Raw genomic sequence first — 27,794 nt, forward strand, 5'->3', positions numbered from 1 at the left:
TTGCCTATAATCTTGAATAACCCCTGAGTTCCTTGTTGTTTGGGGTGGCTCTAAGGAAATGTTGCGATATGGCAACGCTGTACCACAATGGAAAACGGTCAAAAAAGTAGTTTTTCTATAAAATTATGATTTTCTTTGCTACTTAAATGCATATTTCTTTTGGAAATTGATAGATTTATATACTTGGAACTCAAACCAAACCATGCAAACCAAAAATAAGTAGATCCCTATTATTGAATCCCTACCATTCCCTATCATTTGGCTAACTCATCCACACTCTCATCACATGGAAGAGCTAGCTCTGCACTCTTCCTGTTGCCCTTTCCGTAAAATATTGATGTTTTCATTTTCTGAACAGAAGAATTAATTTTGTTGATAACTATACTACAAAAATCACCTTCAATAAACAAAGAAACAAACAAACAAACAAACAAACAAACAAACAAATAAATAAATAAATAAATAAATAAATAAATAAATAAATAAATAAATCAATAACTGCAATCACATTGTTGATGCTACTACCTATAAAAAATCCCAATCAGGAAATACATTACTGCAATTCCACTGTGGTAGAGCGGTGCCATAAAGAAACATTGATATTCTCTCAATTTACAGTAAAACTATGTTAGACTAAGTTGATTTGTGAATAAAAATATCTAATTAACTTTAGATGGTGCAAAAAAATCCCCATTGAGAAGAGATGTTTGGAAATGAGGTTAATAGAGCAATTTCTGGAGCAGTTCAACAGGTGTCTTCAGTGGGGAGAAGAGTTTTGGAGGAACATTCAAATGTTAATACTTAATGGCACAGAATTAACATGTTAATTTGAGAGCTTCAGTTTAATTGTTTTTATAGATAAAAGAAATAGTGTGTGTACATGCAGCAATAGCTCACCTGGTGAGTAATATTCATATATTGTGACGGCAGCAGGTTGAAGCAGACCCACATTAAACATCTTGTGCATTCTGAAGGCAAGTCTTTCTGTCTCTTTATGAGAAACCTAATGAGACAAAAAAATTAAAAGCAAATTTACATGATATTAAATATCAAATTGTACAATGGAAACTGCCCATATTAACATTTGCACAAGCGACAACTAATAACTAAAAACTAATAATGTGGGTCAAATTTAAAACAATTTTTGTAGTCATAATTATTAATTACATTTGCATTTGAATTGTGATTGGTGTTTCTTTCTTGCATTCATTTAACAATGTACAGCTGCAATTACACTGCAAAGACAATATTCTATTTTGCATAGCTGATAGAAAAAATATACATGTAAACATTATAATTTAGATCTATTCAATTTGCACTTTCTCTTCTGCTTAAAGTATCATGTGAAATATGATTCTGATAAGCAGTCAGAGTTGAACCAAATGTACCAAAGTTGAACCACATGGCGTTACAGTTAATGAGCATCTTGGAACATCTGTCAGCCAATCCGAATCAAGATTTCAACAATACACATGGTTTCCTTATTAAAAGAAAACAAATCTGTTTTTGACATCATCGGGCAACAGAAGTTGTTTGAAATACCTTATCTAAGTAGAGGATGAGGGATCCTCGCTCTAACAGCACTTTATTCTTTTCATATTTCTGAATGTATCTCTCCTTCCCCGTGGACAACTGAGGGCAAGAACATGAGAAAAAAAGCTCAATGCATCACATGATGACCAACGTGTTTTATGGTCTATCTGCAGATGTGAGGCAATTCTGCATCAGTTTATCATCATAATACCTCTTTAAGATCATTTTCTTCAACATCAAATCCAGTCGGTATGCCAATGTCCAGAATAGTCATAGTGGCATCAGTTTTATCATTTTTGTAGCTGTAAAGATGGAGATAAAGTGCAGGTTTTATTAACAGGTTTCGTAAGTCTTCAGTTTTCCTCCATCAACTAATTCTGCGTTTAAGGCTGCTTTCACACTAGAGCTTTATGCAAACCTGAGTCCGTTTGATGTCAGATTTCTTATATTGTAGTATAACGTAGAGCCGCTTGTCTCTGAATAAACTCTTTTTTCCGTGTCAGAACGCAGTGAAACTGGAGTCTCCCCTGAAATCATTATCTAACTGTCCCTGGTACTCGCGTTCATGAAGCAAACATACAGCGAATGTGGGACAGTAAACAAACCAAGTGTGAAAACAGCTTAAATGAGCACATGCTGATTAATTACAAATTAAATGGTTTATTGATATAAAAATGATTGAGGTATTTGTTCACATACAAGAAATCCACAATGAAGTTGTAACTTTCAGTGGCTCCTGGTTTTGCTAAAAGGAAACAAAAGTATTTGGTTAAGCACAGTGTGAAAAGCCTTAATGTTTATAAAGTGCTAAAGGCCTTTTTGTCAATCTTACTTTCAGGGTCTTTTTCCATTTTAACAGTCAGATTAAAGCGTGTACAGTCAGACTTCTTCTCAACAGGTCTGACGTAGTACAGCGTCAGAACCTGAAAAGAGCAGCACGTCTCAGATTAGATGTTCAAACGCTTTAATCTTGCTGTTGACCGTATAAACGCTCATGAACACTCACTGAGAGAGTGGCTGTTCCAGTTCCTCTCGCCGTCACATTGAAGTCCTTGTTGATCTCCACCTGTTGAGTGAACACACGTACTCGAGTCAGCAGGATAATCAAATCCATGATGTAGCAGAGATACCTGAAGACTTTATTGACCAAACACAACACATTTGATGTAGACAATTAAATATGATGGATGACAAATAACAAAACTCCCAACATTCCTCACTTACTATGATACAAAATCATTCAATTGATATGAGCAGCACACGTTTTGAAGCAGGTAGACTGGTTTAATCCTCACCTTGTATGACCGTGTAAGATGCACATTGTCTTTTTTAATGGTAAATCTGACAGGTCTTCTTCCTGCCACTGACAGCTCCACATCCAGATGGAAGTTTTGTTGGTCCTTCACCTGCGTGCGATACTCTGCCACGGCCTGGAACACCATGATGGTCGCCTGGAAAGTGCAGAACAGCATTCAAAGACAAGTTCTGCATCAGTTTATCACAGTCAGATGATGAGATGTTAGTGTACCTGTGTGGTGCCATAACCACCATAATGAGACTGTTGTGAACGCAGCCAGTGCACTGCCTCTCCTGCTTTATCAAAGTCTTTGTCCTTCACAAGTGCCAGCACAGCATAGGCCGTCGCCTCCAGTGAGTGATGATGCTGTCCAGCGACAGTCCAGGACCTACCGGCTGATTCAAACACAAAGCAGGAATAATAACAGGACTGTGTTCCTTTACTGTTATTGACACCAACAAGCAGCAATCATTACACTGCAAAATTTGATAATTTTTCCATTATTTACACTGGGTTTGGATTAGAATTATTCCATGTTGTATAAAGCAAAACACTTTTTGATGACTTGTAACTGACCTATTGGTTCAGCGGAATGTTTCATCAAGATCTCTTTATTGAGTTTGTCAACATTGGCCATGGCGTATGACGTCATCGCAACAGCGCAAGGATTGGTCAGTTGTGGAAGTCGACCTTCTAAGAAAGCAACAGCCCTCCTGATACTTTCATGCAGACTCTATAAAAGTGTGTGTAAGAGGTTAAAAGTTCTCAGATCTGCATCCTACAACATACTGTATAATTCACCAACTCTTCAAGGTTAATTTATGTTGTTACCTGTATGATTTCACCCATCACAATTCTTTAGATTAACTTTGTCATAAGGGTCCATTAATAATACAGTCGAATGGCAGAAAAAGGGTTTTAGACAGTAATGAAGTCATATATAAACATTTTGCTTGTGTTGTATTACAAATTTATTAAATGTTTAAATTAGGTTCCAATACAATAGTATATAAACTGAGAAAGCTCTGTACCTTGTGTTTTACATAGAGGCATAGATGATTAGATTTATTAGAAGATTAAGTCAAGCAACCCAGGTGTCTGATATTAACATTTTGTCTCTATGCACCTCCTGAACAGTGTCATTGTCCCAAGTTAAGCTATGATAATGTGAAGGTATTGGTGATACTGTCAGGCTGATTGGATTAGCATCTATGCATTTGAATGACACTGTTATGCTGATGAGATCAGGAAACAAGCTGACTCATGTACTTAATTTACATGCTTTGTTCAGAGTGTCTCCACCGCAATGTAAATCCCTCCCCCTTGAAATGTACACTGTTAGACCTTACCGGGTTTTTTTACAGTAAAATACTGGCAACACTGTTGCCAGTAAAATACTGTTAATTGTACAGTTCTTTACTGTAATCTAGTTTGTTTCTGTAAAAATGCACTAAATTATAGTTAACTAATTACACTTGCAGAAACCGACTGCCTTAAATTGACCAACTATCATTTAAATGTATTAACTAAAATTTATAATGCATTAATAATGTGAGCAAAGTATTACTGTGAACTTCTTTCATTTGAGACCACTAAAAAACTATTGTACATAAAAAGATTTCCACTGGACCAGCAACTACACAGTCACCGCCTGTTAAATAAAGCAACATGCAGCATATCATCAATGTTTGTAGATCTTCTGCTGGACTGAAGCACAGGCTCTACTCTTCTGCACAATGGTGACCCAAAAAAATAATTTTACAGTAAACTACTGGCAACAGTGTTGCCAGTATAAACCTGTTTTATAACTTACAGTTTATTACTGTTAAAATACATTTTGTGGGTGTGTCTTTTTTATCTTACACAGTTAACCCTTTCAACCCCTCAGGGAAATCCACACTACGAGTAAAAAGTAACGATGCAGTGAGATAATTAAGGGAATATGTAAGTGATTGTAAGCAGAATCACTGAAGAAAAGAGAAACACAAGAACAGAAAATAGAGAAACACAATAACTACGACTGACTTCCAGCCATTACACATTATTACACTTATTATTAACCAGTATGACTTTATTTCTGTCATACAGAAGTTGTTATTGAGATGTTTAATTGAAAATGTTTGGTTTGAAGTTACCGTTATAGAGATCAGTGCTTGCTTTAGTTGGGATGCTGATGCTAAAGCATTAGTTTTTTTTTTGCTGCTTGAGCTGTGTTTTTGCAAGTCACACTTGTGCACACACAGTTTATGAATGACTGCAGTTCTAATGATTATGATGACAAAATCATCATATTGCCTGTTCATTCACTAAGGAATTAATTCTCACTTATTCAGAGTTTAATCAAAAGTGTTACATTACCACCACTGTGAAAACACAGCAATAAAATACAATGACTCTTTTTTTTTAACACATGATGCATAACCAGAGAAACAGAGCTACACTGTGTTTTAGAAACACTGAGATATCACAATTTAGCACATTAATCTCAACAATGGTGGCAATATTTCTTTTTTATTATTATTATTATTCATGCAGCAGTGCATGCTGGGAGTTTTATATTATCCTGGAACCCAGCATGCATTGCGACATGAAACTTTTCACCATTGTTGAGATTCATATGCTGATTGTTGATATCTGTGTGTGTCTGAGTCAAGCAGGAGTAAAATAAAATTTAATGCACTATATGATTACAATATTCTTCAGAAGACCTGATTACAGAAATATTGATTTCATTTTGTAGATTCACAGATATATGCTAAATATGAGATAACTATAATTTCAATGACTATATACAGGAAAAATCTGAAAATCAGGCATGTCCAGGACGATTGTGACATCATCACAAAAGAATAAAAACACCTGATCATCTTCCTCTTGACTCTTTCTTGCCATAACAAATGTGTTTTATAAACTCACTGTTACAGCAGCCAGAGAGAGATGAAAGGTAAGAAGTCCAAGGACAAGAGACCAACTAAAGCAAATACTGATCTCCATCATGGTGACAACAAATTTTATTAATAACTAAATCTCTGTTAATTCTCAACAAGAACTTTTGTACATGTATGAAAGAAATAATCGTAAACTGGTTTGTAAACTGGTTTCACACTCAGTGTGGCTGGAAGTCAGTTGTAGTTTTTGTGTTTCTCTTTTTTCTGTTCTTGTTTCTCTGTCCTTCAGTGATTCTGCTTATCAGGTGTTCATCAGTTTCTCAGTTCACTCACTTCTTTTCATTCAAGGGGACTATATTAGTGAACTAATGTAGGGAATAGTGAATGAGGGTATAGGGTGTGATTGGGAAAACAGCCTCTGAGTGTCGACTTTGAGCACTGTTAATTCACAGTATATTCCTGTAGGCTACTTTTATTTTCTACGGTATATTACTGTTTTAATGGAAAATGGTATAATATTGTCAGAATTTTACAGCAAGGGTTAACAGTGTATATAAACTACAATGTCTACTGCCCTAGTTAGACTTGATGACTACAGGAACGCACAGCAAGTTCTCAATAAAGAGTAACTTTTGTTGAAAGATATCCCAACGTCTCCTGGTCTTTGCTTTGATGAAGGAAATGTTTCCAACACTTGCCTTGAATCATTTAACCCCTTTGGTATCTACTATTTTTGACGAATGTAAAATTAGCAACCAAAAATTTGTTCTGTCCAGCACTTTTTTACTAAACCACTTTTGAAAGAGGCCCTGTGTTTGGTTTATGCTTGGAAAGATGCTTCAAAGTGTTGCCTTGTCCACTAATAATTATAAAAGTCACTTTATTTTGGAGTCACTTTATGGACTTAAGAAAGTTTATTAATTCTATAAAATCAGTCCATTTATGAGTCAAGCTGTTGCAGGTAGAGATGCACCGATTGATCGGCTGGCGACCGATTTTCACGTGATCGGCCATGACCGGCGACCAGCCAGTTAGTCTAACATATGCCGATTTTATGCCGGTCAAATGCACCTGGCATGATTAACATCGCGCAACATCAGCATCACACATGCAAATGGAACGCAATAGGAAACCTCGTGAATTACGGCCGTTTCACACCGCGAGCGTGAGCGGCGGATGAGCAGCGTGTATTTTTTTCACCAGTGCATTCACACCGCGAGCAGGAGAAGCGCGTGAGCAGCAGTGAAGCGCGGGTTTCGGCGCCGAGTCTATTTTTGCTGCTGCTCACACTCAATTAAAGTGAAGCACACTTTTGATGGACAAAATAAGTATTATTTCACACAAAAAGTGGCCAAAATGCATATAATTTGCATGTCTAGTGTGTTTAAACAAGAACTGGAGAAGGCTATGTCAGAAAATAATATTTATAGAAAATTTACCCATTTCAACTTGTTTTTATTAATCAGTTTGGGTAAAAAATACTATATGGTGTTTTATAAATAAAAAAAAACCAATAATAAAATTAGTAAACTAGTCAGAATATACAGTATAAGCTTTCTTTTAGTTTAATTTTAATTAACTTTTAATTTCCCACACCAGGAGTAATTTATATAGTTCCATTTTGTAGCGATTATCTGTTAAAAAAAAAAGTTATGTTCTATGCTAAATGTTCTATTAAAGACGAGATAGAAAATAAATATTTGTGTGTGCTGTAAAGTGGTTAGAAAAAATGAAATCGGAATCGGTTAAAATCGGTATCGGCAGGTCAAACTCAATGAAAAATCGGAAATTGCCCAGCCAGCACAGCCATGTGGGGCCTAAATGGGTTTGACCTGGGCTATCTAACTGGGACCCAGCCAGTTTTGTCCTCGGTTTCCATGTAGGCCCCACATGGGTTTGCCCAGATGAAATGAACACTGCTTAGTGTGCACACTACAGGCTGTTATATGGCGTTATTTTTTAGTCAAAAGTTATGAGCGTGTAAGACATGCTCACGAGCACATTATGTTATTTCACACGTGCAAAAATTAACCTTCAGCTGGCATGATAAAAGTACTCGCGCACAAATTCAACAACCGAGAGGTGTACAAGTAGCTGCGAGCGAGCGCCTGGCATACTCTCATAGGTTAACTCTGCACAGTGGAATCCTGCTCGCGCGCAGCGGGCTTCTGCTCGCGGAGAGCTGTTTTGCTCGCGCAGTGGATTTCTGCTCGCTCAGCTGATTTCTGCTCGCTCGAGTCTACATGACTTTTGACAATTTGGGGGCGGAAACCAAGGAGGGCACTGACCCTCTTATGATTGGTCACTTTCATCATGGAAAATCTTGGGAAATCCTAACCCCGCCCACCTTCTGACGCAGCGCGCGTCACTCAGCTCGCTCTGCTACTCCAGCTATCTCTGTGTATATTTTAGACAACGAAATATGTGATAAAACACCATACTAACTATTTTCGTTTTCATTTAAAGAAATCTTAAACATGATAGCCACACAAATGTGGTTCAGGCAACGTGTGTTGATTATATTCACTGTTTGCCTATTTAAAAATAGAAAAAAAAAAAAAAATATATATATATATATATATATAAAACACAAACCTGCCTCTTTTCGTTTTAAATATAATATAAAAACATTAAACATTTTAATATGGTCCAGGCAATATGTGCATTTGTACCAAACAACAGATTTTGCAGTAAACAACATTACAGTTTTAATTTTTTTTACATACAATTATTACAATTTAAAATGACAAAACTCAACCCAGTCTCTTTTTGTTAAATTTCAGTTTTTATCAATATTAGCCATTATAAAAGTATCCACCTTTTTCTGCTCAGTCTAAACAATGCGCGCTGCCATGACGACGACTCCGGTTGCCTACTTCCGGTTCGTAGCTTGACCTGTACTAGCAGCGAGAGAATGAGTTCAAGCTGAAGCTCCTCATGTAGAAACTGAGTGTTTCGAGCATAAGATAAGAAGGAGATAAGAATTTATTTTCTAAAGAGCCGTGAGTCAAAAGAACCGGCTCTTTTCAGTGAGCTGAGTCAAACGAGCCAAAATGTTTTTCACATCTGTCATGTTAACATGGACAAAAGACAATCTCACAACAACATCACATCCTTTTAAAAATAAAAACAGTACAGTATACAGTAGTCATAACTTAGAATTTTATTATAATTGTATTTCATATAATATACAATAATGTAATTTTTACTTGTCCATAACAACCCGAAAACTTGCCTGCTTGCCTTGCACATCTAATTAATGGGCAAAGTTTTCCGACTTTTTTTCTTATGCTTCAGTTTTAACGCTAACCACTCTAAACGTTTACTTTATTGAATGTATCTGATACGGAACCGGACATGGGCATTATCTCCTTCTTATCTTATGCTCGAAACACTCAGTTTCTAAAAAGTTTGAAATCTTCTTTGAATTGTTAAAACAACCAACAACTGCACATGAGGAGCTTGAACTCATTCTCTCGCTGCTAGTACAGGTCAAGCGCTACGAACCGAAAGTAGGCAACCGGAGTCGTCGTTATGGCAGCGCGCATTGTTTAGAGCAGAATAAGGTGGATAAGTAAAAGGTATAAGAAGCTATACAAATAAAGCAAACAATTCAGTCAAACATACAAAGTCAGCGCTCTAGTCTAACCATACAACGGTAAAGTTAAATAGCTTATATGTATAGCTTTATTTGTATAGCTTCTTATACCTTTTACTTATACTTTTATAATGGCTAATATTGATAAAAACTGAAATTTAACAAAAAGAGACTGGGTTGAGTTTTGTCATTTTAAATTGTAATAATTGTATGTAAAAATTTTTAAAACTGTAATGTTGTTTACTGCAAAATCTGTTGTTTGGTACAAATGCACATATTGCCTGGACCATATTAAAATGTTTAATGTTTTTATATTATATTTAAAACGAAAAGAGGCAGGTTTGTGTTTTATATATATATATTTTTTTATAATTAGGCAAACAGTGAATATAATCAACACACGTTGCCTGAACCACATTTGTGTGGCTATCATGTTTAAGGTTTCTTTAAATGAAAACGAAAATAGTTAGTATGGTGTTTTATCACATATTTCGTTGTCTAAATTATACACAGAGATAGCTGGAGTAGCAGAGCGAGCTGAGTGACGCGCGCTGCGTCAGAAGGTGGGCGGGGTTAGGATTTCCCAAGATTTTCCATGATGAAAGTGACCAATCATAAGAGGGTCAGTAACCTCCTTGGTTTCCGCCCCCAAATTGTCAAAAGTCATGTAGACTCGAGCGAGCAGAAATCAGCTGAGCGAGCAGAAATCCACTGCGCGAGCAAAACAGCTCTCCGCGAGCAGAAGCCCGCTGCGCGCGAGCAGGATTCCACTGTACAAGCAGAGTTAACCTATGAGAGTATGCCAGGCGCTCGCTCGCAGCTACTTGTACACCTCTCGGTTGTTGAATTTGTGCGCGAGTACTTTTATCATGCCAGCTGAAGGTTAATTTTTGCGCGTGTGAAATAACATAATGTGCTCGTGAGCATGTCTTACACGCTCATAACTTTTGACTAAAAAATAACGCCATACTGTTAAATGTAACACTTAATCAGTGTTGGAGGTAATGAGATAATTAAGTGTTTGAATAATGATTGTGCATTATTGATGAACACCTGCTGTTAACAAGCATAATCACTGAAGCAAAGAGAAACACAAGAACTACTTCCAGCCACAACCTTGGATGAAATCAACTGAAGATAAAATTCATTAAATCTCTCAAGATCTGATTAAACAACTCCACAAACAGCATTACCAGCTTCACTTATTAGTAACCAGACTGACTTTATTTATGTCAGACATCTACAGAGAAGAATTAAGAAGAGGTTTAGATGTCGATTACTTATTTGATGGTAATAGTTTGAGTTGATGTTACCACTGTGGCGATCAGTGTGTGCTTTAGTCAGGATCTTGACTTTTTAACATTAGTTTTTTTCTGGCAGCTGTGTCTGTTTGTTATGGCGAGAACAGCAAGAGAAAATATAATCAGATGCTGTAAGCTGATTGATGATAAGAATATAATCATCATGTAGTGGCTTAGCTAATTGATTATGTGTGAGGTTTATATGGGTAGTATGTTATTCATTTTGTTTTATTGTTGTGATTCTACAGCAAGAGAATAATAGAATTGAATCAGAACGTCAAATGATTAACACACCATTTACATCATACGAAACTTATCCATAGCTCCCAGAATGCATTGCAGCATGAAGCATGTCACCATTGTTGAGATTCATGCTGATTCTTGATGTCTGTGTGCGAGTAAATCTCACAGGAGCCCAAAATATGTAAATGGTGTGTTAAAAATCATTTGACGTTCTGATTCAATTCTATTATTCTCTTGCTGTAGAATCACAACAAGCGAGCGGCCACTGGAGGTGAAACAAATTGACTTACACCAACTGAGCCAGCACAGATCTCTCTGCCCTCCTGCATGGCAATCACAACAAAGGCCGTCAGAGAGACATCAGCATCTTTACCTTGTACATCACCCTGGAATAAAGCACACATAAACAGACTATATCACAAAACAATCATATTATGTGTGGGTTTTAATCATTCAATATTTGAGTGACAATTGAGCATTATTGAAGTGTTTTTTTTTTTTTTGATGCGAACAAGCAGAATCACTAATCACTAAATCACAGATAATCACTATTTTAAATCGCCATTATGATAATCAGTGTTTGCTTTAGTTGGGCTCTTGACCCTTAAATGTGCTGTATGTAACTTTGTCACTCTACTAAAGCATAAAAATACCATAATATGTTTGCATATATTGAGGAGACATGCAAAGTTCACATACTCATTTCTCTGAAAAACACTTCTACAGCCAGTTATTTTGCTTTGAAATGTGCGTTTCCAGGCTGGAATGTTTGTTTTTGTTATGGTCTGTGATACTGCACGTTGCCAATTTTCATTGTCCATTGCGCTGCTCGTTCCTGTTGCGTGTGCTCAGACTGGCAACCCATGTGAGCGCCGTCCAGTCTGAGGAGCAGGGTGCGGGAGAAACGACGACCTCTATTATATATATTTTGAATTGGACTGCAGTACCTATTTTGACCATTAGTTGTCATTCTTACAGGCTGCACCTTTAATCTGTTAACCTTTGCCAGTGCGCCGGCGCACTGATGCGTTTTTTTTTTTTTTTGTATTATTTAGTTCAAATTTACTATCAGTTTTTTGATACTATTTATTTAATGTTATACCTTGACAAACTATACATCATTAAAAAGATATAAGACTCAAGTTTCAGTATTTGACCACTATTGTATTCTGAGAAACTTATGGTGACAGTTATTTCTTAATTTGTGTCAGGAGTTATGAAATGAAAAAATGAGTCGATACCTTTTAATATGAATTATGAGCATCAGCCACTCCCATTCAGAAAAAAACTCTTGTGCTGTCGTCATGACGGCGCTTGACAAAACAACGTCCATCAGGGCTTTTAGCTCAAAAATGTGCAGATTTGGAGAAATATTGATAGATTTTCATAGGTTTACATCAGATTTCTATAGACAGGAATAATATTTATTGAATTTATACCCAAATGTGTCGATGTAATAATTATGAGCGCTTGATACTCTGATGTACTGTGTTTTCAATCCATACCAGCAGCCTGAGGGCGCCCTATGCACATTTAGTCCATATATGACATGAAGAAGTGCCAACACATGAAGTGCCATAATCATGTGACATTCCAGGAAGTCCCTGATACATACAAAGCTAACAGAGATCGCTGTAACATGCAGATAAAGATGTTGTGAAGACAATAAACATGATTGCAATGAAATTTGATTTACCTGTGTTCTTCGAGCCATGTCAGGTATTTTCATAATAATAGATTATATTTATAATGTAATGATAATCGATATAGACTTTCATCGTGCAGAATACTATAAAATAATATATTTTCTGTCTGGATTTTTTTTTTTATCTGAAGCCAAATTAGATCACAGAAGATTATTTAAAACACTCGACTTGTGTTATAAAGTAAGCTTGGAGCACAAACATGGTTTTAATCTCATAAATTGTTGTGTATTGATGGTGTGCTAAGCTAACATGCTAGCTAGCCCTAGGTGCACCTGCCACCTAGCAGGTGCACCTGCCACCTAGCAGTTACCAGGACGAATGCGCATGCGTCGCGTCTGAACGTGTTGTTGTCTTTGGAGCTCTATCGATTTGATTTATAATTCTTGATTTTCTCTTTAAACTCACTTAAAACGAACATTTTCTACTTTTCCTCACTGAGAAGCACTACTGCTCACACCGCATAGTTACAACGCGGACTGTTGAGCAGACGCGTCTCAAGCCTTTTTGTGATCCAACGCTGGATACTCTTATAGGTTACGTCCGTGGATCACGGCTGAACACGTCTTCTCTACACTCATTTACAAACAAACATTCTTTTTCGCCTATCGTGCGTCTACTCTACACCCGCGCACCACTAAAAAGACGGATTATATACAAGACTTCAGTCATAAATTAGTATTAATATTGATAGCATCACTGGTAGCGTCGTTGCTAACTTACTGTCCATCTGTTAAAATGGCGAATATATCAGATGTAAGTAGTCTACCCTTTGGTGCAGGTGAAGATACATTTGAACTGCACGCATTGCAGTCTGAGCTGGAAGCTGTTGAGAAACAGATCCACGACCTTTTAGTAAGACAGGCCGAGCTGATAGACCGGCGTTTGGCTCTTGAAACATCACGCGCCGATGCACACAAATCAGTGACTAACGTTACTAACCTGCTGACTCCGACCTCGTCTACTCCGTGCGTTTCTCAACATCGGTCCCGAGCGCCGAGGTCGCGATCAGCCATGGTCTCGTTCACTCCGGCTCCAACACGCCACCACGAAGCCTGGGTGGTTCCGCAGCGGAAGACGCGAGTCAGGCCCAGACCAAAACTCTCTCCGACCCTCCCCGGTTTCGAGCTATCCACACAGAACCGCTTCTCCCCTCTCCGCGAAACAGAACGCGATGCTTTGATCATCGGCGATTCCATCGTTCGGCACGTACATGCTACATTAGGTAAAAGTAAGGTGCACAGTCACTGCTTTCCTGGTGCTCGTGTTTCTGAAATCGCTGCTCGCGTTCCCGAGATTCTGAACGATGACGAGCGCGTCGGAACTGTGGTCCTGCACGCGGGAGTGAACGACATCAGGCTGCGCCAGACGGAGATTCTGAAAAAAGACTTCAGGAATCTGATCGATACGGTACGCAGCACCCCACATAGCAACATTGTGTCGGCCCAGATCCGGCCCATATCTGGCACACGTGGAAAGATGATCTGGCCCACATGCAGCGTGGAATTACGGCACTTGGGTGGGCCACTCCTGTTTGCCAGATCTGGACCACAAGCAGGCCATAGCAATGCCACATCTCAGCCAAGAGCAAAGAAATAAACCAGAACTGGACCTTATCTGAGCCACAAAATCTGTGTATATTAAATATGAAGTCATCTCAGCCTGTTAACAAAAAGAATCACTGAAAGAAAGAAGAGAACAGAAAAAGAGACGAGCAGAAACACAAGAACTACAACTGACTTCAGACACAGTCTTAGATGAAATCAACTGAAATGAAAGAAGACATTAAATCTGTGAAGATCTCAGCAGAGGAGGATTAAACAACTCCACAAACAGCATTACCAGCTTCACTTATTACTAACCAGACTGACTTTATTTCTGGCAGACGTCTACAAAAGTTTTTATTGAGAATTAACAGAGGTTTAACTCTGGTTCATTTGAAGTCACCATAACAGTGAATATTGTTTCCATTAGTTGGGCTCTTAACTCTTTTTATATCATTTGTCTTTTTTGGCCGCTGTGACAGTGTGTTTGTCAAACACATTTGCAGCAGCAAAGAAAGCTAAAGTGAAATGAGATCAGGTGATGATGGTTACCTGATGATGGTAGACTGAAATAGACTGATTCACTGAGGTAATTTGAATCTAACAACTGTGTTGTTCCACTAATATATTCTCATCACAAACCCTGTGTTACTGCAGCGTGAGGTCCAGCAATATTATAACAATCAGTTAGAAGATTTTAACGAACATGAAAAATGAATCCACGGTGACACACAGAGATATCAAAAATCAGCACATGAATCTCAACAAGGGTGACAATATATATATATTTTTTAGATAAACATCACTGAATTTTTCAGAACATCACTGAAAAGCTACTAAATGTCACAAAAAAAACAACAGCAAAAAATAAAGCACATATTTAGAATTAAAATAATAGGACAATTCAGCTGCATAATTTATTCATGTTGCAATGCATGCTGGGAGTTTTGTACTATGCTGGTACCCAGCATGCATTGCAGCAAGGTACTTTAGATTGTCACCATTGTTGAGATTCATACGTTGATTATTGATGTCTGTGTTTGTCATCGAACAGTAATTTTTTGTGCTCATGTTTGTTAAAATCTTCTGATTGTTATAATATTGCTGGACCTCACACTGCAGTAACACAGGGTTTGTGATGAGAATATATTAATGGTACAACACAATTAAATTATCTCAGTGAAACAGTCTATTTCATGATGATTATAAAACCATCATCACCTGATCTCTTTTCACTTTAGCTTTCTTTGCTGCTGCAAACGTGTTTAATAAACACACTGTCACAGCGGCCAAAAAGAATAAAAGATATAATAAGAGTTAAGAGCCCAACTAATGGAAACACTATTCACTGTTATGGTGACTTCAAATGAAACACAGAGTTAAACGTCTGTTAATTCTCAATAAAAACTTCTGTAGACGTCTGACAGAAATAAAGTCAGTCTGGTTAGTAATAAGTGAAGCTGGTAATGCTGTTTGTGGAGTTGTTTAATCCTCCTCTGCTGAGATCTTCACAGATTTAATGTCTTCTTTTCTCTTCAGTTGATTTCCTCTAAGGCTGTGTCTGAAGTCAGTTGTAGTTCTTGTGTTTCTGCTCGTCTCTTTTTTCTGTTCTCTTCTTTCTTTCAGTGGTTCTTTTTGTTAACAGGCTGAGATGACTTCATATTTAATATACACAGGTTTTGTGGCTCAGATAAGGTCCAGTTCTGGTTTATTTCTTTGCTCTTGGCTGACATGTGGCATTGCTATGGCCTGCTTGTGGCCCAGATCTGGCAAACAGGAGTGGCCCACCCAAGTGCCGTAATTCCACGCTGCATGTGGGCCAGATCATCTTTCCACGTGTGCCAGATGTGGGCCGGATCTGGGCCGACACAATGTTGCTATGTGGGACATCGCCCGAAACAACGATTATTGTGTCAGGACCGCTTCCCACGTACCGACTAGGACATGAAAAGTTTAGTAGATTGTTCGCGCTAAATGAATGGTTAATGTCATGGTGCAGTGAGCAGAAACTGCTCTTTCTAAATAATTGGAATCTGTTTTGGGAGCGTCCTAGGCTTTTCCGTGCTGATGGCTTACACCCAAGCAGATTCGGAGCAGATCTTTTGTCGGATAACATCTCCAAAATGTTAAATACCTTTTGACTAGTAACCAAAAGTCCAAATCAATAGTCTCTGCTGCACCAATTTAACTGATATAAATACTAGTGTTGAACATTGCATAGAAACTGTGTCTATTCCTCGTTTAGTGAGACCAAATAATAAATCTACTGCAGGATCTAGGAACAATCTAATTGTTATTAAACCAGAAAATGTTGCTATTAGTAAACAAAAACAATTTTTAAAGCTAGGTCTTCTAAACATTAGATCACTCGCACCTAAGGCAGTTATTGTAAATGAAATAGTCACAGATAATAGCTTCGATGTACTTTGTCTTACTGAAACCTGGCTTAAACCAAATGATTATTTCGGTCTAAATGAGTCTACTCCATCTGGATACTCCTATAAGCATGAGCCCCGTCTGATTGGTCGTGGCGGCGGTGTTGCAACAATCTATAGAGATATTCTCAATGTTACTCAGAAAACGGGTTATAAGTTTATTTCGTTTGAAGTACTTGTACTAAATGTTACGCTCTTAGATGTTAGAAAAACATCTCTATTATCTCTAGCCTTGGCTACCGTATATAGACCGCCTGGGCCTTACGCTGATTTCCTAAAAGAGTTTGCAGATTTTCTCTCAGACCTATTAGTCAATGTCGATAAAGCATTAATTGTTGGAGATTTTAACATACATGTAGACAATCCAAATGATGCGTTAGGGGCTGCGTTTACAGATTTATTAAACTCCTTTGGGGTCAAGCAAAACGTCACCGGACCAACTCATCGTCTTAATCATACACTCGATTTAATTATATCATATGGAACCGATCCAACTGATATAGATATCATTCCACAAAGTGATGATGTCACTGACCATTACATGGTAACTTGCATATTACGTACTGCTGTAATATGTCATGCGGCGCCGCGTTATCAACCAGGCAGAACAATCCTTCCATCCACCATAGATAATTTCTCACATTGCTTATCTAATCTGTCTCATCTGCTGCCTGAACCCAAACAAACAGATGAACTAGAAGAACTAACTAGCACTATGAGCACCATTCTCTCTAGAACATTGGATGTTGTTGCACCTATTAAATTAAAAAAGGTCAGAGAGAAAATTAAAGCACCATGGTACAACAATACTACGCATGTTCTAAAGATTTTCGTAATTTAGAGCGTAAATGGAAAAAAACTAATTTAGAGGTCTTTAGAATCGCGTGGAAAGACAGTATGTCACGTTATAAAAAGGCCCTAAAAGCGGCCAGGGCTGAGCACCTCCGCAAACTAATAGAAAATAATCAAAATAATCCTAGGTTTTTATTTAACACCGTGGCTAGACTAACAAATAAACAGAAGTCACCCGAACAAAATATCCCGTTACAGTTCAGTAGTAATGATTTCATGAACTTCTTCACTGAGAAAATAGAAAGCATCAGAACCACAATTGTAAACGTTCAATCTTCAATCGCGTCTTATAATTCAGCCTCAATTATCACCCCTCAAGAACAATTACAATGCTTTACAACTATAGAACAAAAAGAGTTAAATAAACTTATCACTTCATCTAAAACAACAACATGTTTATTAGATCCTATACCAACTAAATTACTGAAAGAAGTGTTACCTGTAGTGGAAGAGCCTCTCCTCAATATTATTAACTCATCTTTATCTTTAGGTCATGTTCCTAGAACATTTAAACTGGCAGTTATAAAACCTCTCATTAAGAAACCACAATTAGATCTTAATAATCTAGCAAATTATAGACCCATTTCAAATCTTCCATTTATGTCTAAAATATTAGAAAAAAGTGGTGTCCGCTCAACTGGGCTCTTTCTTACAAGAAAATGATATCTATGAAAAGTTTCAGTCAGGATTCAGACCGTATCACAGCACTGAAACTGCGCTCGTTAAAATCACAAATGATTTACTTTTAGCTTCTGACCAAGGCTGTTTCTCAATACTAGTTTTACTTTATCTAAGTGCTGCGTTCGATACTATAGATCACACAATACTCTTAGATCGACTACAAAATTATACTGGTGTTCAAGGACAAGCATTAAGCTGGTTCAAATCATACCTATCTGACCGCTACCATTTTGTCTCTTTAAATGGAGAAAAATCGATCATAACTCCAGTAAACTATGGAGTGCCACAGGGATCTGTGTTAGGCCCTCTGTTATTCTCAATATATATGCTGCCACTTGGAAATATTATAAGGAAACATGGAATTAGTTTCCATTGTTATGCTGATGACACTGAAATATATATTTCATCACGGCCGGATGAAAACGCTAAATTATCCAAATTGACAGAATGTGTTAAAGATATCAAAGATTGGATGACGCGTAATTTTCTTTTATTAAATCCAGACAAGACAGAGGTAATACTTATCGGTTCAAAAAACCGCCCACAAAACCTCTCACAATACAATTTTAACATCGTAGGATGTCCTGTTACTTTATCCTCTACAGTAAAAGACCTGGGTGTTATACTCGATTGCAACCTGTCTTTTGAAAATCATATTTCATATGTTACAAGAACAGCCTTTTTCCACCTTAGAAACATTGCTAAGCTACGTAATATGCTATCAGTTTCCGATGCAGAAAAGTTAGTTCATGCATTCATGACCTCGAGACTAGATTACTGTAATGCTTTATTAGCTGGTTGTCCTGCATCCTCAATAAAAAAGCTACAGTTAGTCCAAAATGCAGCCGCTAGAGTTCTTACTAGATCAAGAAAATATGATCATATAACACCGATTTTATCATCACTGCATTGGTTACCTATAAAGTTCCGTATCAATTACAAGGTATTGCTACTGACTTATAAAGCCCTAAACGGCTTAGCTCCAGTCTATTTAACGGATCTTCTATCGCCCTATAATCCATCGCGCTCTTTAAGATCACTAAATTCGAGGCTTTTGGTCATACCTAGGATATCCAGATCAACCAAAGGAGGGAGAGCATTTTCACATTTAGCTCCAAAACTCTGGAATAGTCTTCCTAATACTGTTCGTTGCTCAGACTCGCTCTCCCAGTTTAAAACTAGATTAAAGACGCATCTCTTCAGCCAGGCATTCATATAATATTTTTAATCTTACAGTTCAAACTACAATCCGGCCTCTAGTTCATAAATGCCAGAGGAGAACTGGCCCCCGACTGAGCCTGGGTTCTCCCAAGGTTTTTTTTTCTCCATTGGGTCACTTGATGGAGTTTTTCGGTTCCTTGCCACTGTTGCCTTTGGTTTGCTCAGTTGGGGATATTTTGGGGATATTTAATTTGATTTTATCAATCAATAAATTCCACTAGAAACAAACCTTGTTGTATTATTTTAATACTGTGAAGCTGCTTTGATACAATCTGTATTGTGAAAAGCGCTATACAAATATACTTGACTTGACTTGACATAGAATTGCTGTATGAGTCATTTGTTAGACAGAGGAAAACTGAATCACACACAAGAAGTGCAAGTTAGTGTCATGTTTGTGTATTTAATGTCCATTAATGGTTGTTTATACCATGTTTTGCATGTTTTTTGTGTTGTTTTAAGTCTGAAGTACATCTTTGGAGAGCACACCTGGATTGAATACTGGCCGACAAGAGAGGAAAGCCGAACACCAGAGTACAGGGATCAGTACACTGGCATCTCTGCGCTTCAGGAAAGGCCCTTTAAAGAAATATGTGCTACGTTATAGTATAAATATTCTTGATTAAAAGAAATGTAACATAATCTCTCTTAATAATCATGGTGCATGATATACAGTGCCTTATATTGAACTTGAATTCTTATTTCAAGATCTTGTTTCTAATATTCTAACTTATCTCGGTTGTTTAAATTCTTAGTATGGCGAGCCGGAAGGTTCAAAAATAGGACTAATGATTTGTCTTGGGAAGTCACTTTACTATAGCCATTAGCTACTGACTTTCCCACTGATAGGCCAGCAGTGGATCTGTATACGTACGTACCCTCCTCACACAGCGGGCGACTCACTTTCCTCACACAGCGAGCGATTCACCTCACACAGCGAGCGATTCACCTCACACAGTATGGCGAGTGGATAGTGCCACGGATAACTTACCGAAGTCGACAGTCGTGTACTTTTACGTGACAGAAGGGTACGCCGCATCACAGACGCGTGACACCAACGTCGCACCACAGCACGTCTCATCACAGACGCGTGACACCAACGTGTGACTCCAACGTCGCACCACAGCACGTCTCATCACAGACGCGTGACACCAACGTCGCACCACAGCACGTCTCATCACAGACGCGTGACACCAACGTCGCACCACAGCACGTCTCATCACAGACGCGTGACACCAACGTCGCACCACAGCACGTCTCATCACAGACGCGTGACACCAACGTCGCACCACAGCACGTCTCATCACAGACGCGTGACACCAACGTCGCACCACAGCACGTCTCATCACAGACGCGTGACACCAACGTCGCACCACAGCACGTCTCATCACAGACGCGTGACACCAACGTGTGACTCCAACGTCGTATCACAATAAATTAATATCTATTTTCCCCCTAGCTTTTCTTATCTTTCCTTTGTTATCTTTCTAATCAATCATTCTTTTCTTGTGTTCTGATGACATTGAAAATATTTTTGATACAAATTTTGTATTGTATACAAAGTTGTGTATCTCATTAATGTCATCTCTGAATGGTTTACGGGCATAGTATTTTTTTTTAATAATTCACTCACTTTCTACTGGATATGAGGACTATGCAAATTATACACCATCAAAGTCACAACTTTTTGCACAATTATTAACAACAACTTTAAAGTTGAACAGATAAATTCATTATCTATAAACATAATATTCTGGAATGTGTCATTCTGAGTTTTTACTTTTGAAGGTGGTAATAATTTTAATTAACACAGTTGACCATAATGGGCGAATACACAATATGAAACTATTCACGATATTGTTTACAGGAGAAGGTGACAAGAAAGTATTTTAATAGCCTATTATTTTCAAGAAATCAACAATGAAAAAACATAAGACAGGGAAATAGTCTTTTAGTCACAAAATGTAAAACAATGTAGGTTCATGTTCAAATGTTCAAAACTAGGGCTGTCAGTGTCGACTATTTTATTTATATATTTTTTGGTCAGAAAGATAAATCTGAAGTGAACAATAGCCTTTAGTATGACTTAAATACATTACAAATGAGGCGATATAATTGGTTCAAATAAAGTATTAAAATTAATTAATTGTATTGTTTTATTTAACAACACTATTAAAATACATGAAGAAATATATAAACAATGAACTTATGTATATTATGTATTATAACAAATGCCAACAGAGGGCGCAAGAGGCCTGACGATAATTGTTACACTTGACATCAAGAGCAAACCATTGTTTATCTAGTGTTTGATTGCACTTAATCTGTAATGTTTTGCTTTAGCCAACAGTTTCATTTTGAAACCTCAAACATCTATTTGCATTCTTAGAAATATATTGGTTCATTTTTTTTGTGTTGTTAGCGTGTTTTTAAGTTGCTAAATAAGTTCAACAGCACAAGTTTCGTCCATATTCCGAAATGCACCGAAAAGTACCAAAACATAGAATAAAATAATACAAGGAATGTCCATTTTTGCCACAAACACAACTCTGTTGAACAGAATAGTACCAATGGGTTAAATGTATAAGGATCTATGTTGTCCCACAGCTGTATTTCTTTTTCGTTCTTCTTTGGAAAATAAAAAATACAAGACTTATGGAAGACTTTTACACGTCACTCAAAAATATGATTTTTGGGATTTCCTCAGATAAACACAATGGCTCATTTCAGAGAAATTTTACATTAATATAACAGCCTTCATATTTTCTAATGGTTTGAGCAGGGGTTATAATACCAAAAATTCAATTATAATAGATGTTTGAATTTCTAATGCTCAGGAGGAGAAAAGCAAATTCTAAACCAGGGGTTCTGAACTGATCAGGGTTGGAGCTAAACTCTGCAGGAAAGTGGACCTTGAGGACCAGAGATGACAACCCATCTTGAGCATCAGAAATTCATACATCTATTATAATTGCCCTTCTTTTTGGTCATAAGTTACCATGTTTTTCCTTTTTTTGTAACAAAAAAAACCAACAACTATATTTTGATAATAAATTGATAAAACATAAGAAACTAAGCATATTTTTTCAGAATACCTTGTTCTCCACGTCATTAAATGCTGAAGAAAATGTTGAATGACTTAAAGAGAATTAAGGCGAGATCACTAGAAAACAAGGCAAAAAATGTGCATGGGCTCTAAGGGATAGTAAAAAAGAATGCCTTCGATGTTCAATATATGTTAATTTTTTTTACACACTAATGTAACAGCCAATATATTTACACTACCGGTTTTTATACGATTTTTAAATATTTTTAAAATAAGTCTCTTCTGCTCACCAAGGCTTCATTTATTTGATTCAAAATACAGAAAAACTGTGATATTGTGAAATATTTTTACAATTTAAACTGTTTCACAATTTATAATTAATACAATTTTATACAAACGCTGAGTTTTGGTTAAGTTATGAGATGCGCTCCAGTTCACGTGCAATGCAAGTGACCGCGCGGGCGCCTCCATGTCATGATTATATTGTCTGCTATTTGCTTCTTATTTAGCCTATTAAATCCAGGCAACTGGTTAATGAAAAATTGCTTAAAATTAAGGTGCAATTTATACAAAACGAAATTCACTTTAAAGAAAGGTTTCCTAAAAACAAAACTTATGAAGTGGTCAAAATCATGTCTCCCGATATATTGCGCATCCAATCTTACTCATGCTGTTCACTTTTCATTATCAACATAGATTGGGGAAAAATAACATTATAATATTGTAACAAATATGAAACCAAATGCGCTTATTTAATGGCTACAACATGTCTAAAGACTCTCTATTTGTACAAATTGCTGCATATTCAATTAATTCTGAATTTTGCACAGTTCAAACTAAGGCATTTATTTGCGCATAAAACATCTGCAACATTAATCAAGTTCACGGATAATTGTGCCTGCATTTATAAATCATTATGATATAAAATCATAATAAAGTAGGCTATACTATATGTTCAAAAAATTAGATGTTTAATTACACGTTAAGAATTTTCCTCCCATAGAAAACCATTATAAGAATGCTTAATGTGGCTTAATGCAGATAGAATGTCCCATTATTATGTCTAAATAACAGATATTATATCGAAATAACAACGTATTATGTCGAAATAACGAGCTACTTATGTCGAAATGTTGAAATAAGGACTTAATGAAATTGAAACATGTTAAAAGTATTTTACACACTAACGTAACAGCCAATATAGTTAGGCTACATCGGTTTTTGAACGGTAAGATTTTTTTAAGTCTCTTCTGCTCTCCAAGGCTTCATTTATTTGATTCAAAATACAGCAAAAACAATAATATTGTGAAATATTTATTCAATTTAAACTGTTTCACATTTTAAAATGTATACAATTTAAACCTTTCTATTTTAATATAGCCTATTTTAAAATGCAATTTATTTCTGTGCTGGCAAATTTCAGATAGTTGCTGTTGTTTTGAACTTTCTATTAATCAAATAATCGTAAAAACAAAATTGTACACAATTGTTTTTAACATTGATAATAATCATAAATGTTTCTTGAGCATAAAATCATCATATTACAATGATTCCTGAAGGATCATGTGACATTAAAGACTGGAGTAATGATGCTGAAAATTCAGCTTTGATTGCATAAATGACATTTTAAAATATATTCAAATAGAAAACAGTTATTTTAAGTTGTATAAATAGCCTATTTCAATATTTAATATTACTGTCTAAAATATCTTACCGTTCAAAAACTTTTGACTGTATAGCTTATCAAACATTGAATAGGCTAAACTTAGTTATTAAGCACCAGTGGCCCTTTTTGAGAAATTAGTTTACTGTAGGCTAAAAGCAATAGCCTATAACAAGTACATCTACTAAGGCAAACTCTGAAATGTTTAAAGGCGAAATACATTGGGGAAGCCGTGTTTATCATGCGTCTTATTAGGCGACGTACTGAGGGACGACGTGTTTATCAGGCGTCTTATTAGGCGACGCACTGAGGGACGACGTGTGTATCAGGCGTCATATTAGGCGACGTACAGAGGGACGACGTGTGTATCAGGCGTCATATTAGGCGACGTACTGAGGGACGACGTGTGTATCAGGCATCTTATTAGGCGACGTACAGAGGGACGACGTGTGTATCAGGCGTCTTATTAGGCGACGTACAGAGGGACGACGTGTGTATCAGGCGTCTTATTAGGCGACGTGCCTGGTTCAGACGTTATGATTTTTTATACATTTCTCACGTACGCCGTCGCCACGTCGCCGTAAGTATACGTTACTACTGTGACGTCGCCATGACGTCGTCGCCGGTCTGTCGTTTGACGTCTCTATCAGTCCCATTCAAAAATAGACACGGACTGACGGCGACGGAAGGGTAGACTTAGAAAAGGCATTATCCACTCGTCATAACACAGCGGGCGACTCACTTTCCTCACACAGCGAGCGACTCACTCTCCTCACACAGCGAGCGACTCACTCTACTCACACAGCGGGCGATTCACTTTCCTCACACAGCGAGCGACTCACCTCACACAGCGAGCGATTCACCTCACACAGCGAGCGACTCACCTCACACAGCGAGCGACTCACTCACCTCACACAGCGAGCGATTCACCTCACACAGCGAGCGACTCACTCTCCTCACACAGCGGGCGACTCACTTTCCTCACACAGCGGGCGACTCACTTTCCTCACACAGCGGGCGACTCACTCTCCTCACACAGCGAGCGACTCACTCTCCTCACACAGCGGGCGACTCACTCTCCTCACACAGCGAGCGACTCACTCTCCTCACACAGCGGGCGACTCACTTTCCTCACACAGCGGGCGACTCACTCTCCTCACACAGCGGGCGACTCACTCTCCTCACACAGCGGGCGACTCACTCTCCTCACACAGCGAGCGATTCACCTCACACAGCGGGCGACTCACTTTCCTCACACAGCGAGCGACTCACTCTCCTCACACAGCGGGCGATTCACTTTCCTCACACAGCGAGCGACTCACATCACACAGCGAGCGATTCACCTCACACAGCGAGCGACTCACTCACCTCACACAGCGAGCGATTCATGCCTCGGCCCTGTCCTGTTTTCTTTATATAAGCTCCCCCTGGGTTTAATTTGTCAAAAACATGGAGTGGCATATCATTGTTATGCTGATGATACCCAGTTGTATTTTCCATTGAACTCTGTGGACAAGGCTAACGGGTCAGCGTTGTTCAAATGCCTGGATGAGATAAGGCAGTGGATGGCAGACAGTTTCCTTCAGTTGAATGAGTCAAAATATGAAGTGGTGGTGTTCGGCCCACCGAAGTTAGCTAAACAGCTCTCCGAAGAGCTGGGCACCCTTGCCTCCAATGTTAAGACTCAAGTTAGAAACCTTGGAGTGATCTTGGATGCCGAATTAAAATTTGATAAACAGATTAATGCGGTGGTGAAGGGCAGCTTTTTTCAGCTAAGAGGTATTGCCAGATTGAAAGGCTTTCTGTCTACTAAAGATATGGAAACTGTTATCCATGCTTTTATCTCGTCCAGACTAGATTATTGCAACTCCTTGTATGTGGGTGTGTCCAAAAAGTCCATGGCACGTCTGCAGCTAGTGCAGAATGCAGCGGCCAGATTGCTGACTGGAACCAGAAAATATTCCAGTCTCTCCAGTCCTGGTCTCTTTGCACTGGCTCCCAGTGGAGTTTAGGGTGCAATATAAAGGTCCTTTTAATGGTTTTTAAAGGTTTACACGGACAAGCCCCTGTATATATCTCTGAGCTATTACCAGGGGCGGACTGGCCATCGGGAGCACCGGGACATTTCCCGGTGGCCTGACGGTCGTTCTGGCCTGCCGGCTGCCGCTGTGCAGACCATCAGCCTGGCATGTGATAGACTGGTGTGCAACTACGAATGCAGACGCAGCAAGCTGCTGCAAAATCCCAGCCATGTTCGCCAGTAAGGGAACAGGTCGGTCAAGATTACATTTACATTATATTTATAATAATTTGGCATTGGGGTGTGCGATATGACGATTTTTGATCGTGGACGATTAAAATGTCTCCATGATCTGCTTTTGAAGAAATATCGTAGAATCGTGGTGCATTCTATCAGTTGCTGTTCTGGCGCCTCTGTCCCAACATCCTGAACAACGCGACGTACACGCTGCGGAACGGGACACTGCAGTTTACAAAAGTTCATAATTTGCATGTGCTTTAATGCCTTGTCGGTTAAACATTTAATTCGCGTGCTGATGCGCTGTTCTAACGTGTGCGTTTCTCAGCGCGTACATGTGAAGTTCACATGCACTAAAAGCCTGTCTACCAGCGCCTGGATACTGGACCCCAGCCAGCACAGCCATGTGGGGCCCAAATGGGTTTGACCTGGGCTATCTAACTGGGACCCAGCCAGTTTTGTCCTCGGTTTCCATGTAGGCCCCACATGGGTTTGCCCAGATGAAATGAACACTGCTTAGTGTGCACAGTACAGGCTGTTAAATGTAACACTGAATCAGTGTTGGAGGTAATGAGATAATTAAGTGATTGAATAATGATTTTGTATTAGTGAAGAACACCTGCTGTTAACAAGCATAATCACTGAAGGAAAGAGAAACACAAGAACTACTTCCAGCCACAACCTTGGATGAAATCACCTGAAGATAAAATACATTACATCTCTCAAGATCTGATTAAACAACTCCACAAACAGCTTTACCAGCTTCACTTATTACTAACCAGACTGACTTTATTTATGTCAGACATCTACAGAAAAGAATTAAGAAGAGGTTTAGATGTTGATTACTTATTTGAAAGTAATAGTTTGATTTGATGTTACCATTGTGGCGATCAGTGTGTGCTTTAGTTAGGCTCTTGACTTTTTAACATTAGTTTTTCTCAGGCAGCTGTGTCTGTTTGTTATGATGAGAACAGCAAGAGACAATATAATCAGATGTTGTAAGCTGATTGATGATAAGAGTATAATCATCATGTAGTGGCTTAGCTCATTGATTATGTGTGAGGATTATACTGGTAGTATGTTATTCAATTTGTTTTATTGTTGTGATTCAAATGATTTTCTGGGATGCATTCTGGGAGCCATGGATAAGTTTCGTATGATGCACCCAGAATGCATTGCAGCATGAAGCATGTCACCATTGTTGAGATTCATATGCTGATTCTTGATGTCTGTGTGCGAGTAAATTTCACAGGAGCCCAAAATATGTAAATGGTGTGTTAAAAATCATTTGACGTTCTGATTAAATTATATTATTATATTGCTGTAGAATCACAACAATAAAACAAAATGAATAACATACTACCCATATAAACCTCACACATAATCAATGAGCTAAGTCACTACATGATGACTCTTATCATCAATCAGCTTACAGCATCTGATTATAGTTTCTCTTGCTGTTCTCACCATAACAAACAGACACAGCTGCCAGAGAATATCTAATGTTAAAAAGTCAAGAGCCTGACTAAAGC

At 38.0% G+C, this 27,794-nt stretch overlaps 1 protein-coding gene and 1 pseudogene across 2 annotated transcripts in view; both read right to left on the reverse strand.

Moving 5' to 3' along the window:
• The window catches only part of LOC311077822 (complement C3-like), a 515,769-nt pseudogene that overhangs the window by 17,123 nt on the left and 470,852 nt on the right, over positions 1-27,794 (reverse strand). The gene's annotated exons all lie outside the window — the stretch shown is intronic.
• Positions 2,277-26,257, reverse strand: LOC311069588 (complement C3-like; the record flags this gene model as incomplete). The annotated part of the gene is made up of 7 exons (XM_084092845.1): positions 2,277-2,456; positions 2,540-2,599; positions 2,829-2,984; positions 3,062-3,225; positions 3,407-3,563; positions 11,151-11,246; positions 26,096-26,257. 7 exons carry the CDS (start codon positions 26,255-26,257, stop codon positions 2,331-2,333), a joined length of 921 nt encoding a protein of 306 aa, XP_083948971.1. The 3' UTR covers positions 2,277-2,330.

The sequence above is a fragment of the Abramis brama genome (genome assembly GCF_963993115.1).
Source record: "Abramis brama genome assembly, chromosome: 2".
Lineage (NCBI taxonomy): Eukaryota > Metazoa > Chordata > Actinopteri > Cypriniformes > Leuciscidae > Abramis > Abramis brama.